The sequence below is a fragment of the Oncorhynchus nerka genome, linkage group LG21 (genome assembly GCF_034236695.1).
Source record: "Oncorhynchus nerka isolate Pitt River linkage group LG21, Oner_Uvic_2.0, whole genome shotgun sequence".
NCBI classification, from domain to species: Eukaryota; Metazoa; Chordata; class Actinopteri; order Salmoniformes; family Salmonidae; genus Oncorhynchus; species Oncorhynchus nerka.
This window is the reverse complement of record NC_088416.1, coordinates 21,508,217-21,525,312: the sequence shown is the minus strand read 5'-3', so window position 1 is coordinate 21,525,312 and position 17,096 is coordinate 21,508,217. Positions and strand designations below refer to the sequence as shown.

Sequence of the window (17,096 nt, the reverse complement as noted above, 5' to 3'; positions counted from 1 at the left end):
TTTAAAAGAAAAGTGTCTTTTTGAAAAAGGCACAATTCAGTGCACAGCTTGATTGAATGTTTAGGTGGGATTTATTATTTCAGTATTTGATAATCATTCAAATACTGAGCTATATTATATGCTCAAAAATAGGGGGAATTATATTATTTTATACTAATACAATTGCTCAGCGAAAGAGATGATTTTGTTCAACAAGTATTTTTTTGTGTGACTCGTGGCCTCATACAGTTTTTTTTTTTTAAACCTGCTGAAAATCTGGTGTTTCTACGTCAAATCGTTTTGTTATTTTTCAGTCTTCTGTGATGTACACTGAACAAAAATATAAACACAACATGTAAAGTGTTGGTCCCATGTTTCATGAGCTGAAATAAAACGTCCCAGAAATGTTCCATATCCGCAAAAAGCTTATTTTTCTCAAATGTTACGCATACATTAGTTTACACCCCTGTTAGTGAGCATTATAGCATTTGTCAAGATAATCCATCCACCTGACAAGTGTGGCATACCAAGAAGCTGATTAAACAGCATGATCATTACACATTACACAAGACAATAAAAGGCCACTCTAAAATGGGCAGTTTATTCACACAACACAATGCTATAGGTATCTCAAGTTTTGAGGGAGCGTGCAATTGTCATGATACACTGCAGGAATATCTACCAGAGCTGTTCCTAGAGAATTCCATGTTCATTTCTCTACCACTTCGTTTTAGAGAATTTGGCAATATGTCTAACAGGCCTCAACTGCAGACCACGTGTAACCTCGCTAGCCCAGGACCTCCACATTCGGGTCCTTCACAAGCGGGATCGTCTGAGGGGAGGGACATGGGTGCTGAGGAGTATTTTTGTCTGTGATAAATCCCTTTTGAAGGAAAAAACGAATTCTGATTGGCTGGGCCTGGCTGACCATTGGGTGGGCTTGGCTCCCTCCCAGGCCCACCAATGGCTGCGCCCCTGCCCATTCATAGATTAGGGCCTAATTCATTTATTTCAATTGACTGATTTCCTTATATGAACTGTAACTCAGCAACTTTATTGAAATGGTTGCATGTTGTGTTTATATTTTTGATTAGTATATATACAGCTGAAGTCGGAAGTTTACATACACCTTAGCCAAATATATTTAAACTCAGTTTTTCACAATTCCTGACATTTCATCCTCACAAAAATGTAGGAACCCCACAGTTAGGATTTATTTTAAGTATGTGAAATGTCAGAATAATAGTAGAGAGAATGATTTATTTCAGCCTTTATTTATTTATTCACATTCCCAGTGGGTCAGAAGTTTACATACAATCAATTCGTATTTGGTAGCATTGCCTTTAAATTGTTTAACTCGGGTCAAACATTTTGGGTAGGCTTCCACAAGCTTCCCACAATAAGTTGGGTGAATTTGGGCCCATTCCTCCTGACAGAGCTGGTGTAACTGAGTCAGGTTTGTAGGCCTCCTTGCTCGCACACACTTTTTCAGTTCTGCCCACAAATCTTCTACAGAATTGAGATCAGAACTGTGTGATGACCACTCTAATACCTTGACTTTGTTGTCCTAAAGCCATTTTGCCACAACTTTGGAAGTATGCTTGGGGTCATTGTCCATTTGGAAGACCCATTTGCGACCAAGCTTTAACTTCCTGACTGGTGTCTTGAGATGTTGCTTCAATATATCCACATGTTTGTGTATGTTTGGTTTCTGTTTCGGCCTAGTATGGTTCTCAATCAGAGGCAGGTGTCGTTAGTTGTCCCTGATTGAGAATCATACTTAGGTAGCCTGGGTTTCACTGTTGTCTTGTGGGTGTTTGTTTCCGTGTGTGTGTTTGTCGCCACACGGTACTGTTTCATTTTTTGTAGATTTCACGTTATCGTTTATTGTTTTTGTTCGAGTGTTCATTTGTCTTTATTAAAAACATTATGGACACTTACCACGCTGCATCTTGGTCTGACGAAGAGGAGATCTGCCGTTACAGAAACACCAACCAACAGAGGACCAAGCGGCGTGGTAAAGGACAGCAGCAGCAGCAGAGGCAGCGATATTTTTGAGAAATGGACTTGGGAGGAGATTTTGGACGGCAAAGGGGAATATCGCCGCGCCAAAGCAGAGCTGGAGGCAGCGAAAGCAGAGAGGCGGCATTATGAGGAACTAGCACGGCAGAGCGGCTGGAAGCCCAAGAGGCAGCCCCAAAAATGTCTTGGGGGGGGGCACACGGGGAGTGTGGCAAAGCCAGGTAGGATACCTGCGCCAACTTCCCGTGCTTACCGGAGAGCGAGAGGGACCGGGCAGGCACTGTGTTATGCGGTGGAGCGCACAGTCTCCCCAGTGCGTGTGCATAGCCCAGTGTGGTACATTCTAGCTCCTCGTATAGGCCGGGCTAGAGGGGGCATCGAGCCAGGTGCCATGAAGCCGGCTTTACGCATCTGGTCTCCAGTGCGTCTCCTCAGGCCGGCGTACATGGCACCAGCCTTACGCATTGTGTCCCCGGTTCGCCAGCACAGCCCAGTGCGGGCTATTCCAACTCGCCTCACTGGCCTGGCTACCGGGAGCATTCAACCAGGTAAGGTTGGGCAGGCTCTGTGCGCAAGAGCTCCAGTGTGCCTGCATGGTCCGGTCTATCCAGTGCCACCTCCACGCACCAGCCCTCCGGTGGCAGTCCCCTGCACCAGGCTGTCTCTCCGTCTTCTGCCTACAGGTGTTCCCGCCTGTCCAGTACTGCTAGAGCCTTCCTCCTCTCCAGCGCTGCCAGAGTCTCCCGTCTGTCCTGAGCCGCCAGAGTCTCCCGTCTGTCCTGAGCCGCCAGATCCTCCAGTCAGCCAGGAGCCGCTAGTCAGCCAGGAGCCGCCAGTCAGCCAGGAGCCGCCAGAGCCGTCTGTCAGCCAGGACCTGCCAGAGCCGTCAGCCAGCCTGGAGCCGCCAGCCAGCCAGGAGCTGCCAGAGCCGCCAGTCAGCCAGGAGCCGCCAGTCAGCCAGGAGCTGCCAGAGCCGTCAGCCAGCCAGGAGCTGCCAGAGCCATCAGTCAGCCAGGCAATGCCAGAATCGCCCTTCACTCCGGAGCTGCCGGAGTCTCCCACCTGTCCGGCGCTGCCAAAATCTCCTGTCCATTTGGGACCCATGGCTTGGGTTCCCAGTCGGAGGTTGGCAGCGAAGGTCGCCGCTCATAAGAGGCCACGGGGGCGGCTGAGGAGGCGGACAAAAACTGTGGTGAAGTGGGGTCCACGTCCCGCGCCAGAGCCGCCACTGCGGACAGACGCCCACCCAGACCCTCCACTATAGGTTCAGGTTTTGCGGCCGGAGTCCGCACCTTCGAGGGGGGGGGTACTGTCTCGTTCTGACCTTTATTTCCTTTGTTTTGTCTTTATTTAGTATGGTCAGGGCGTGAGTTGGGGTGGGCTGTCTATGTTTGTTTTTCTATGTTTGGTTTCTGTTTCGGCCTAGTATGGTTCTCAATCAGAGGCAGGTGTCGTTAGTTGTCTCTGATTGAGAATCATACTTAGGTAGCCTGGGTTTCACTGTTGTTTTGTGGGTGTTTGTTTTCGTGGGTGTGTTTGTCGCCACACGGTACTGTTTCGGTTTTTGTAGATTTTACGTTATCGTTTATTGTTTTTGTTCGAGTGTTCATTTGTCTTTATTAAAAACATTATGGACACTTACCACGCTGCATCTTGGTCCGATCCTTACTCCTCTTCAGACGAAGAGGAGATCTGCCATTACACTGCAAACAATTGCTGGAAAAGGTACTTGTGTCATGCACAAAGTAGACGTCCTAATGGACTTGTCAAAACTATAGTTTGTTGACAAGACATTTGTGGAGTAGTTGAAAAACGAGTTTTAATAATTCCAACCCAAGTGTATGTAAACTTCCGACTTCAACTGTATATAAAGTGTAATATTGGGGTGCAAACTCAAAATGTAATACATTTCAACTCTATATCTGACATGGTACAGGTGTCTTCATTTTTAAAGCCCATAACCATGTGTGTGTGAGGTGTATACTTTGGTTTCAAAGTATATTTGTTTTAACTACCAACAAACACTTTGTGCCACAATTGATAACGGTTGGTAATTGAGCAGATTGACAATCTTTCACAATTCTATTCAGAGAATGTGGTGGCGTCATAATTTCACTTCATATTCAAAGAACATACTTTGGTTTTTGTGTAACTCTAAAGTTAACCAAGGCTTTTAAATGTGGTCCTAGGGGAAAGATAATTAGTCCTCATACAGACGTCATAACCAAATGAATCTTTATTTGAGAATGAAGCTTCATTCCCTATCCCCGGTTAATTTGAGAACTGGTTACAACCCAAGGGGGAGGACCTACCCCAAGCCAGCAGAACATATATCCTAATCTTTAATCGTTCGTTTTTAAGCACATTTCTCACATGGCTTTTCTAAAACTCTTGATATATGCCAAGTTGTTTAATCTTAAAAGTACATTTGAATATATCTTTCATAGCTTCATTCTTCTACATAATTGCTTACTTCATCCTTGAAATGACATGATCAATCTAACACATTTTCTATCATGTCAAAAGACAAATGCATGTCAATGAGCTTTTACATTCAATGGTGCGTCACGGTCCATGGTCATGAAGGCCTTAGGAATTCCCGCTTCATAGGGGTATCCCTTAAGTCTCCTACTATATGAAGATTTATACTCTAGGCCTAATTGGTGGTATTCTGGGTAGGCATCAGACCACATGGTTACAATAACAATATAGCTTTAAATGTCAGACCTGTATTCAAATAGTATTTGTTTTCGTTTCTTTTTCAAAGCCAAGTCTGCAAAAGTGTAGTTGGCAGAAGGCTAAACTGGTGGTGAGGCCATGTATTCTCCGTCTTTATGATACACCAGCAGCTTTATGTTTGATCAACACCTTGTTGGTACTTGGCATCTCCTCAGTGGATGTGCAGAAGATACGAGCGAGTGACTCACCTGTGTCTTACGAATTCGCAGGTCTGCAGATGATCTGTTCAGCCCCTCCTCCTGCTCAATGCTCTGCTCGATTGCTTGGGAAAGAGGCAAGAAACTGTGAGAAATAAACAATGGAACCACCAAACAAACAGAAAGGAGATTCCCCCATCTTCCACTGAACTTCAGTCAGTAAACCTCTTCACCAGAGTCTGGTACTTTCTTTCTCGATTATCCGTTATTTTACCAGGTAAGTTGACTAAGAACACAATTCTCATTTACAACAACAACCTGGGGAATAGTAGGGGGATGAAAGAACCAATTGTAAACTGGGGATTATTAGATGACCATGATGGTTTGAGGGCCAGATTGGGAATTTAGCCAGTACACCAGGGTTACCACCCCTACGACAAGTGCCATGGGATCTTTAATTTTTTTATTTTATTTTTAATTTTACCTTTATTTTACTAGGCAGGTCAGTTAAGAACAAAATCTTATTTTCAATGACGGCCTAGGAACAGTGGGTTAACTGCCTGTTCAGGGGCAGAACGACAGATTTGTACCTTGTCAGCTCAGGGATTTGAACTTGCGACCTTTCAGTTACTAGTCCAACGCTCTAACCACTAGGTTACCCTGCCACCCCAATGACCTCAGACAGTCAGGACACCCGTTTAACGTCCCATCTGAAAGACAACACCCTACACAGGGCAATGTCAATCAATCACTGCCCTGGGGAATTGGGATATTTTTTTAGACCAGAGGAAAGAGTGCCTCCTACTGGCACTTCAACACCACTCCCAGCAGCACCTGGTCTCCCATCCAGGGACTGACCAGGACCCAACCCTGCTTAGCTTCAGAAGCAAGCCAGCAGTGGTATGCAGGGTGGCATGCAGGGTGGTATGCTGCTGGTACTATAGCTAGCATGCCAATATGCTAACATTATGTCATCTTGGGTGGAGCAACGAGTACTGTATGTCATGTGCAATATGCTAATGCTACAATTACATATAGTCCCAGGCCTGATGATACAATTCTACTATTTTACAACAGATTTGTCTAAAACATTTTTTTAAAGGCATTTTACTTAATGAGTCATCATACAGTACCAAACCCGATAGAGGAATTCAGACCCGAGTCAGACCTTTCTCTCTAGGCGTTATCGTGACCTTGAACATAAGCATGAGGTAAAGTATGTGCCAGCCAGCTATTCGTTTGGGGTGGAGATCATAGAACTGGAGGTGTGGCAGAGGTGTGTCTACCGGTACGCTGTATTCTGATCTTGACTTGATTCCCTCATCATTCCACCGCCTTTACGCGCAAAGACATCATTAATAAGGTCGAGCAAACTGTCAGTTCCAAGTGGAAAGATATCTACTTTACAAATAGAAATAACACCAATCTCCATGCACTATCACTTAGAAACTTCTAAGAGCTATTGATAAGACCTAGGTAAATTAATCATCCGTTTGGATTAGGGGATTATAAATATACAGTGCCTTAAGAAAGTATTCACACCCCTTGAAGTATTCCACATTTTGTTGTGTTACAAGCTTGAATTCACACAATGTACCCGTAATGAAGTGAAAACATGAAATGAAATCATGTTTTTAGACATTTTTGCTCATTTATTTAAAATTAAATAATGAAATATCTAATTTACATACAGTAAGTATTCACACTGATGAGTCAGAACCACCTTTGGGTAAGTCTCTAAGAGCTTTCCACAGCTGGATTGTGCAATGTAAGCACCTTATTCTTTTCAAAATTCTTCAAGCTCTGTCAAATTGGTTGTTGATCATTGCTATACAACCATTTTCAAGTCTTGCCACAGATTTTCAAGACGATTTAAGTCAAAACTGTAACTAGGCAACTGAAGAACATTCAAAGTCGCCCTTGAAGAAAAAATACGTGGAAAATCACATGATTTCACAGGAAATTTTGTGTGTGAAATCATATGAAAACCTGTGTTCATGGAACACTTCACCTGTGATCACATTTTCACGAGTATCACAGGTTGCTTTACATGTTGTCACGTTATCACATTAACTTCCCACAAGATCATGGAAATGTGTTTTTGTAGCACTTCACGTATGTTCACGTGAAATGTACGTGGTTTTTCCGTTAGAGATACTCTTGGTAAGCAACTCCAGTGTGGATTTGGCCTTATGTTTAGGTTATTATCCTGCTGAAAGGTGAATTTATCTCACAGTGGTGTTGGAAAGGAGACTGAATTAGGTTTCCTCAATGATTTTGCATGTGCTTAGCTCTATTCTGTTTCTTTTTATCCTAAAAAGAATCCCTCATCCTTGCAGATGACAAGCATACCCATAACGTGATGCAGCCACCGCCATTCTTGAAAATATGAAGCGTGGTACTGTACTCAGATTTGCCCTAAACATAATACTTTGTATTCAGGACAAAAAGTACATTTCTTTGCAGGATTACTTTATCTTTGTAGTGAGTGGGTATATTAAAATAAGAATTTGTTCTTAACTGACATGCCTAGTTAAATAAAGGTTAAAAAAAAATATATATATATATATATATATATATATTGAAACACCATCCAAAGTGTAAAAATGTATAACTGCACCATGCTCAAAGGGATATTCAATGTCTGCTTTTTTTTTTTTTTTACCCATCTACCAATATGTGCCCTTCTTTGCAAACCATAGGAAAACCTCCCTGGTCTTTGTGGTTGAATTCACTACTCGACCCTTACAAATAATTGTATGTGTGGGGTACAGAGATGGGGTAGTCATTTAAAAATCATTTTATGTGACTTGTTAAGCACATTTTTAGTCCTTACTTAGACTTGCCATAACAAAAGGTTTGAATGCTTATTGACTCAAGACATTTGCGCTTTGAATTTTATTAACTTGTAAACATTTCTAAAAACATAATTCCACTTTGACATTATGGGTATTGTGTGTAGATCAGTGACACAAAATCTGAATGTAGTCCATTTCAAATTCAGGCTGTAAACACAACAAAATGTGGAAAAACTCAAGGGATGTGAATACTTTCTGAAGGCACTGTCGGCCATTTTCAAAACGAGAAGTTGCAGTCACTCTTTAAATCAAAATGCATCAAAAGGGAATAGATTTCCTAAGTATGAATCCATAGTGGGTTGCTGACCATAAACCAAACATTATTTTCCAGTTGTGTTCTAAATGTGATTTAAAGGGTGTAAAATGCCCTCTGTGCATTTGATTTGGATCGACAAAACAGACAAATAGCAGGATTTTGGGATGTCAAATTGCCAGCTTATGACATACCATCTCCTTTTGAACAAATGCAATGCTCCCAAAACTATAAAACATTGATCAAAAACAACACATTTGGGGTATTCTGCCAAGCCCCTTTTAAATAGAGGCAATGTCCTTAAAAAGCTTTTGGAAAAAGAGATAATTCCTGATACATACTTATGGACAAATGTTGGGTTTCTCACAACTACGAGATAATGTGATTCCCAATATAATCTATTGTGTACTGTATGTGATTATTCATCATTTTACATTGGTTTTCTCTCTGTGTGACCTTCCCCAAGAGCATTTCTGAGAACAATAAAGAGAAAATGGAGAAGTAAAAGAATGTCAAACGAAAGCACCAGATGTAAGGACCTATTATATCACCCATAGTATAACATTTGCATGTAGGCTTTATAAGGGCTTCATTAAGCTTCATAAGATTGTCAATGTAACTGCGCAACCCCTCCTCACAATATCTCCCACCTCTCAAACTCTTTTGGGCTCCCGAGTGGCGCAGCGGTTTAAGGCACTACATCTCAGTGCTAGAGGTGTCACCTGGTTCGATCCTGGGCTGTATCATAAGTCCCATAGGGTGGTGCACAATTGGCCCAGCATTGTTTGGGGTTAGGGGGAGGGTTTGGCCGGGGTAGGCCGTCATTGTAAAATAAGAATGTGTTCTTAACTGACTTGCCTAGTTAAATAAAGGTGAAATAAATTAAAATAAATATTCCAGATTAATTGTCTTACCATATTGCGCATACTCTTCCTGTAATTTTTCTTTATGACTACTGTGCGCCCTGGTCAAAGACACAGTGCTTCGCTGGTGTCTCAATAAGCTAGGCCCACTTTGAACCCACCTTAGATCAAAAGCAAAGGAGATTTCCATATTGCTGATTGGATGTTTTGTTGCTGCTGCATGGTGCCCAGACGCCAATGTCCCATCACCGTTCATTACCTTTGATAGAGGAAGCCCTCTCTCGGCAGCAAAGTCTTTTATAATGCAATTTAGAAGAAACAACCAGATGAGTGGGAGTCGTCTAGATTATTGGACTGAAATAAAGAACGAAGCTAGAGGAATGTGACTCAGCGCCATTGAGTGAGTGGTTTCCTATCTGGCTTCAGAGGGAGCTTATACTTCAAAGGAGATTAGTCTAAAACTCCTACTGGTATTTGAATTCACGCCCCAAAATCAGACCTCTTGTGCACGTTTGTATAGTATCTTAGTGGTGGTCTATCAGCAGCGAGTGTGTTGGACACTGAGATGTTTGAGATGTTTGCCTCGTGGTGCTTCAGGTATTTTGATATCAACTACATATAATAAGTATGATTTGTTTTAGTTTGTGTCTGAAATGATCGATTTTATGTTATGTATTCTTGACCTATCTGCGGTCTTGTATCTTGTGTAGTGCAGCTGTGGTAATGTGGATAATGCAGGGAATCTATAGCGTATTTACCCACAGCATCTGTGAGGTCATACAATATCTATGCATGATGGTTTCCCTATCGTTACATAACTTCCTGATCAATCTAGAGAATCTACCGTACAGTTGTGGTCGGTAGTTTACATACACTTAGGTTGGAGTCATTAAAACTAGTTTATCAACCACTCCACAAATTTGTTGTTGACAAACTATCGCTTTTTTTAGCAAGTCAATCTACTTTGTGGATGACACAAGTAATTTTTCCAACAATTGTTGACAGACAGATTATTTATCTTATAATTCACTGTATCACAATTCCAGTGGGTCAAAAGTTTACATACACTAAGTTGACTGTGCCTTTAAACAGCTTGGAAAATTCCAGAAAATGATATCCTGGCTTTAGAAGCTTCTGATAATTGACATAATTTGAGTCAATTGGAGGTGTACCTGTGGATGTATTTCAAGGTCTACCTTCAAACGCAGTGCCTCTTTGCTTTACATCATGGGAAAATCAAAGGAAATCAGCCAAGACTTCAGAAAAACAATTGTAGACCTCCACAAGTCTGGTTCATCCTTGGCAGCAATTTCCAAATGCCTGAAGGTACCATGTTCATCTGTTAAAACAATAGTACGCAAGTATAAACACCATGGGACCACGCAGCCGTCATACCGCTCAGGAAGGAGACGCGTTCTGTCTCCTAGAGATGAACATACTTTGGTGTGAAAAGTGCAAATCAATCCCAGAACAACAGCAAAGGACCTTGTGAAGATGCTGGAGGAAACAGGTACAAAAGCATCTATATCCACAGTAAAAATTAGTCCTATATCGACATAACCTGAAAGGCTACTCAGAAAGGAAGAAGCCATTGCTCCAAATCCGGCATAAAAAAGCCAGACTACGGTTTACAACTGCACATGGGGACAAAGATTGTACTTTTTTTAGAAATGTCCTCTGGTATGATGAAACAAAAATAGAACTGTTTGGCCATAATGACCATCGTTATGTTTGGAGGAAAAGGGGGAGGCTTGCTAGCTGAAGAACACCATCCCAACCGTGAAGCACAGGGGTGGCAGCATCATGTTGTGGGGGTGCTTTGCTGCAGGAGAGACTGGTGCACTTCACAAAATAGATGGCATCATGAGGCAGGAAAATTATGTGGATATATTGAAGCAACATCTCAAGACATCAGTCAGAAAGTTAAAGCTTGGTAGTAAATGGGTCTTCCAAATGGACAATGACCCCAAGCATGCTTCCAAAGTTGTGGCAAAGTGGCTTAAGGACAACAAAGTCAAGGTATTGGAGTGGCCATCACAAAGCCCTGACTCCGTTACACCAGCTCTGTCAGGAGGAATGGGACAAAATTCACCCAACTTATTGTGGGAGGCTTGTGGAAGGCTACCCGAAATGTTTGACTCAAGTTAAACAATTTAAAGGCAATGCTACCAAATACTAATTTAGTGTACTTCTGACCCACTGGGAATGTGATGAAATAAATAAAAGCTGAAATAAATCATTCTCTCTACTATTATTCTGACATTTCACATTCTTAAAATAAAGTGGTGATCCTAACTGAATTTTTACTAGGATTAATTGTCAGGAATTGTGAAAAACTGAGTTTAAATGTATTTGGCTGAGGTGTATGTAAACTTCTGACTTCAACTGTATCTATAGTGGTGGATCTATGGTTGGTCGGCTACCTACCTACAGTATAGCAGCGCTCCCCGGTGAGGCACTTCCTCTGGCTTGCTGCCTACTGCCTTTTCATTTTTCACTGTGTCATGACTCAGCTGATTTGCATAATAATGCCAAAGGGGGTCTCCTTAATGTTGCCTTAAACAAGGGGTTTACCTGTCTTTCAGTAAATATCAACACTCTACATGGCTGGTTGAAAGGTCATTGATCATTGTTGTTCTGTTGGTTAAACACTTTGTCTGACTGGATGAGACAGGAGCTGCTTCTCTCTCCTGGACTACAAAGCTACCGCATGGCATACTGTACAAGGAAGCAGAGTAGTAGCATAACATAGCATAGCGTAGCGGTCGCCTGTAAACCTGAGGCAATCTTTCACACGAGGTCTGATGGAAAATGTTGCATTTTTGGAGCACAGTGTATAATGCACTTGGCATTCAATTAATCTGAATGTGATGACCTTTTCTGTACTGATGCTGGTTTAATGCACTATTCAGTGTATTTGGAGGCTGAAGAAGTAGCTTCTTAGTTTACAAACTAGACTGGTGAGCAACTGTAAATGGTAGTTCTTACATTGTAAAATAATAATTTTCAATAAAATGCTATTGAATCATATGAGGCACAAGAGAGTATTCCTAAGAAGAACGCACAGCCTAAAATATAAATTGCTACACCATCAAGTCCTATTACAGTTTTTAAAGGGCATTTTTTCAATTCTCACTTTATTAGTTATTAGGAAATGGTGAGCAAAGCAACATATTGCACCTAGATCCAGGCGTCAACTGATATGCGACCTGGCATGCTGCCAGTCTGAGGGCAGAGGCTGGAGGCAGAAGGCGTTTGGATGACAAGAGTGATGTCTGCTCCATTGCGGCTTTGTTTTTTACAATATGCCCCTTGGGGGATCACCAGAGACAACCTATTTTCTACAGCAAAACCCCCAGAAGTATATTCTTTGTTCTCCACTGTACACATAACTAGGCAGCTGACGAGCTGATTTAAATGCCAAATGATTTATATATATTCATGTGTTCACAGTGGGTAGGGTTGAAATGTATAGTAATGCTACTGTAAAACAAATATATATATAATTTGAGAGTCAACTGACAAATTCTGCAGTTTTTTCTGTATAAGGTCGAATCAAAGAGCACCCAAGATTTTTGAATGCTCTCTGTTTTGATCTTTACTTCCTACTCAATTACATTATAAATCTAACCCACGAGAGAGAGAGACGATTGTATTAACAAACGATGTCACAGATACGTTTCAAACACACATACTTGCAAGACTGCAGTATGATCTGTGTATTCAACGTATGCAAATATTTGTCCGTATGTTCGAGATACGGACGGAAAATGATAACATGTCTGCACGCTCATTTGCATATGCGAGTGTGAATGGGATGTGTGTTGGGGCGAATGGTTGGATGGAACTCCCAGATAGATGGTTTCACTGCTCGACCGTCACACATTCATGCAGCAATGCCCTTGAACCATCATGGCTTGAATTGTTCACTGTCAATCCAGCTTTGCTCTTAGCTATAATTCTCCCCTCATTAAAAATACAATTGTTGTAGATGATACTCTGACCCCAATTGACTCTTGTCCTTAACAAAAGTCCCTGAGACGCTCATTTGACGTTATTGCAGGGGGCCACTAGATGTAGCAAATATCGTCATTTTTGTTCATCGTAACCATTTTGTTTTAGGATGTTGGGCCTGAAATCATGGGGACTCCATTGAGGACAAACACTCTCGGATTTAAGGGGCTGATAAAGACTAAACATTGTCTTGTGTTTTTATTTGCGCTATAGTAGTCTGCTGTGTTGCCTTTACAATAATGTCTTCATTGGCTTTTTCTGACCATTAGTGTTCTAGTCAGGTAATCTAATGAAGCAAGTGTTCTGGCTCTGAGCAAGTGTTTAAGTAGCGGGTTCAGTATGAAAATGGAAAAGATAAATAGGGTAGGTTTGACATCATTTCCTTCGTAGCCGAGAGGTTCTAATCTTGTGTTCAACATCTAGCGTGGACAACTTAACCCCGTGCAGCGTTGGTTGACATGGTGTTTTTCAGGCAAAGTGTTTTCCAGTGTTTCACACAACATTTTCCATTTTCATTTTATATTACCTTTTAATTTTGAGCGAACTTTATTGGCCGTCTTCTTGATGTCAGCTGTGAGGTCCTCCAACTCCTGCTTGGTCTCTGAGATACAGAAAGAGAGACAAAATTATGCCATGCTCAACATTGTGTTCCATATTATACCTTTATGGCAACAATATTCAGTTATCACAATTCCCAACCTGTGTCAATCACAATACCACTGATAAAACAACTTATGTTGTCAGTAAATGAATGTATTGTATGTGAGTGATATTGCAAAGTTTCTCATTTATGTATAACAGTGTGCAAACATACTAGTGGGTGAATGAAAAGTGGTATTGTATGTGAAAATCAGTTTATTATCTAGACAAAGAATATGGGATTGTGTAGGTTGGAGTGGATGAGTGTGTGTGACAGTGTTTAAGCCTGTGTGTGTGTGTGTGTGTTTGCGTCTATATGAAAATGTACTCATGCATGAAACAGTGCACACTGTGTGTGTGCGTGTGTGCGTGCGTGTGTGCTGATGTGCGTGCGAGTGTGTTTGTGTGTGTGGGACTCAGCTGCAGTGTTTGGGCTGATTTATTACCGCTGCAGTGCCATTCATTCAGTCACTGGAAACCAGCTCAGCCCTTTCTGCCTCCCTCCTTCCCTCCCTCCCTCCCTCCCTCATACTTCACTTCCTACCTCATCCTCTCCTTCCTTCGCACCTGTAAATTCCCTCAATCCCTCCCTTCTCTCTCGCCCACCTCCGCAAACACCCCAACACTCTCATCTAGTCTAGTGCAAAAGTCTGTTTTTCCAGAGCACTCCACTAACAAGAGGACTATCTCCTAACACATCATTAACTGGTAATAGAAACTCATATGCATAATTTGTTTATCGACAACAAATGTATAACGTCTACCCATGATTATAGATAACTAATGAGTTAATTGCCGGCATGTTTCTCTCGTGTTGTAATTTGGCTGTCGGCTCATTAAGATAGTTTTTGCTTTACCTCAGATAAGAGTTTTCACAAGAGTGCAGCACCTACATCCGCTGGTTAATCTTAAAACATGTGCCTCTTACTTCAAGAATCATAAAGAAATATATCTAATTCTGACGCTTGGAAGTACCTAGAACCTAAAAGAATCTAGAACCTAAAAGGATTATTCGGCTGTCCCCATAGAAGAACCCTTTGAAGAACCCTTTTTGGTTCCAGATAGAACCGTTTTGGTTCCATGTAGAGGGCTCTACATTGAACCCAACAGGGTTCTACCTGTAAACAAAAAGGGTTCTCCTATGGGGAGAGCTGAAGAACCGTTTTGATTTTTTTTTTATAAGAGTGTAGTTTAGCACTATTGAGAGCCGGAAAGGTTTAAAATAAATCATTCAACACACTAAAATAATATCATTTAAAATCTAATTTTGTGGTAGAAAAGGATATTCATCACACACAACAGTAAGCTACTACAACGATACAGTATTCTACAACTGCTCTACGGCGTTATTATATGCATTGAAATGTAGGGACTGTTCTGTCCATCACAAGTAAGTCAATGATATATTTACAGGAACATTAGGATAACCAGTGATTTGCATACAGACAACACAGATAGGTCAATTACCTTTCAAAGTACTGTATCAGCAAGGAAAGCCATTGTAGATTTGTGATATTTGTTTGGGGTATATTTAGAGTCAATTAGTGCAAATGAACCTGTAATCACTGGGCACATTTTAGGTGCTATCAACAAACCAATCAGATGCTAACAAGCTCCTGTCTGCTACTTAATAGGTTAACACTGGATGCCTTGATTGTTGGGTTGTGTTGTGTTTTCAATACCGCGTTTTTTTCTGAGATTATGTCTAAATGTTAGTGTATTTAAGGTGTCCGGTAGCTACTCCACGCCTCTGCATTTGACCTGTCTATCGATTCTCCCAAAGCAAAAAGGGTCCTATGTCACTGAACTGGCAACTCATATTTGCACACAACGACACCTCTTTGTTGGTCAATACTGTTGTCTGGGACTAGCATCCGTGATCTATATTTCAAGACACAAGAGCTGGCTACAACACAAAGTCATTTCAGTTGAAAGATTTAGCTTTTGGCCTCTAAGGAAAAAAAACGAACCCTTACCTATAAGGCCTTTACTTTTAAGACCATTTCCTGAAAGGCCCTTTCCTATAAGGCCTTTACTTTTAAGACCATTTCCTATAAGGCCCTTTCCTATAAGGCCTTTACCGATAAGGCATTTTATATCTGTAAGTGTAAATGCATAAAGACTACAACTAAATAGCTTACTAATAAATAAGTTGGCTGCCAAGTAATGTATTGCCTTCTGTTGACGGGTCCTCCCTGTCCTTGTGTTCACCCTGTGTGTGACGTGATAAGTGAATTCTGTGCTAACTCAAATGGAGTGATTCCTCAGGATTTCACTATACATTATGGAGATGCCCTTCGGCCATGATTGGAGAGAGGCATGAGATTTAAACATGTTCCGTTGCTAAATCCAAGAATGATTGTTCCTTGTACGATTCACAATTCATTTGAAAATAGCAAAGTGTGACAGGGCAATCTGAATAACTACAGGCTACAGCGTTGGGTTTCCAAGTGATGATAACTGAAGATGATTGTTCGACACAGATGTCTTCAGTAAACAACTACACTTCCCAGCATGCATTATTCAAGGAAGTACACTGGAATGCATTTTGTATCATCCACTGACTTCCAAACATTATTTGGAATGGCTTGACGACCAAACATGATTTGGAATGGCTTGACATAGGGAGAGGCCAAATTTAAGCTTTTGGTTCATTTTGAGGACATAAATGTAAGATTAAGCTAGCATGAATATCATAAAAAACAACAGAAACAGAAATATGCTGGCAATTCTGTAGGGACAACGTACATTACTGTCTGAGTTGGAATATTTAATATAATCAATAATAACAGTGAATCTAAAGATATTATGTTTATGTGAATATATGTAAGCAATGATCTTCCTACTTAGACGCTTTAGTCACAAAGAAATGTTCCAAATGACCAGATTCCCTACATTTATCACATAAAGAAATCAGACAACCTACACACACATAGCATAGCAACCACATACTTACTAGTTAAACCACCTGGGTAGATAACTAGTAACCAGTTAGCTCACTCACAAAAACTGAACTCCAACAACAAGTCCCCTGGAGCAAGTCCTTCATGAAGCATGCATCACAAGAAAAAAAAGGAGGGGAAATGGGGGGGGAAAGGAAGGAAAGACAGACAGACAGAAAAAGACAGAAACAGTCCAACAACATTACATAAGATAAAACATGCATGTGTAGAAATTGAAATCAAATATTGAAATCATAAGGCAAAAAAAGAAAGAATTGTATGCAAAAACACATTGAGGAGCTACAATAAAAGTGATGTGAACATGTGAGAAAAGGAAGTGAAATCTGAAGGATTCCGTGATGACGGTACAGTAGGTATTGTGCCACTGCCTGCCCTGAGACTCTGGGTTAACCCAGACTAGAGGTTGTCTGACAAGGCCTAAACATTAGCAATGAAACATTCATTCACTCCAGTTGAGTCACTAGCAGCCTGGGTCACTGTGAACTCTAAAGAACATACTACACTCATCTCCTAACAACCGCACGGCCCTACAGCAGCACGGCAACAATGAAGGGGCCATTTACTGAAACGTCTTTCACTGTACGTTCTTGGCTGATTGATTGTGGCATCTTTTGGGCCCTATTGAGGTT

The 17,096-nt window shown here is 41.3% G+C and overlaps 1 protein-coding gene across 1 annotated transcript in view; it reads right to left on the bottom strand.

The window, feature by feature from the left end:
- LOC115103493 (syntaxin-1B) overlaps nucleotides 1-17,096 on the bottom strand; it is a 70,795-nt gene that overhangs the window by 13,169 nt on the left and 40,530 nt on the right. Inside the window, exons 4-5 of the mRNA XM_065006429.1 lie at nucleotides 13,392-13,466; nucleotides 4,929-5,002 (exon numbers count right to left, since the gene is read on the bottom strand). Of these exons, the coding sequence (XP_064862501.1) occupies nucleotides 4,929-5,002; nucleotides 13,392-13,466 (149 nt within the window). The remainder of the gene's footprint in view (nucleotides 1-4,928; nucleotides 5,003-13,391; nucleotides 13,467-17,096) is intronic.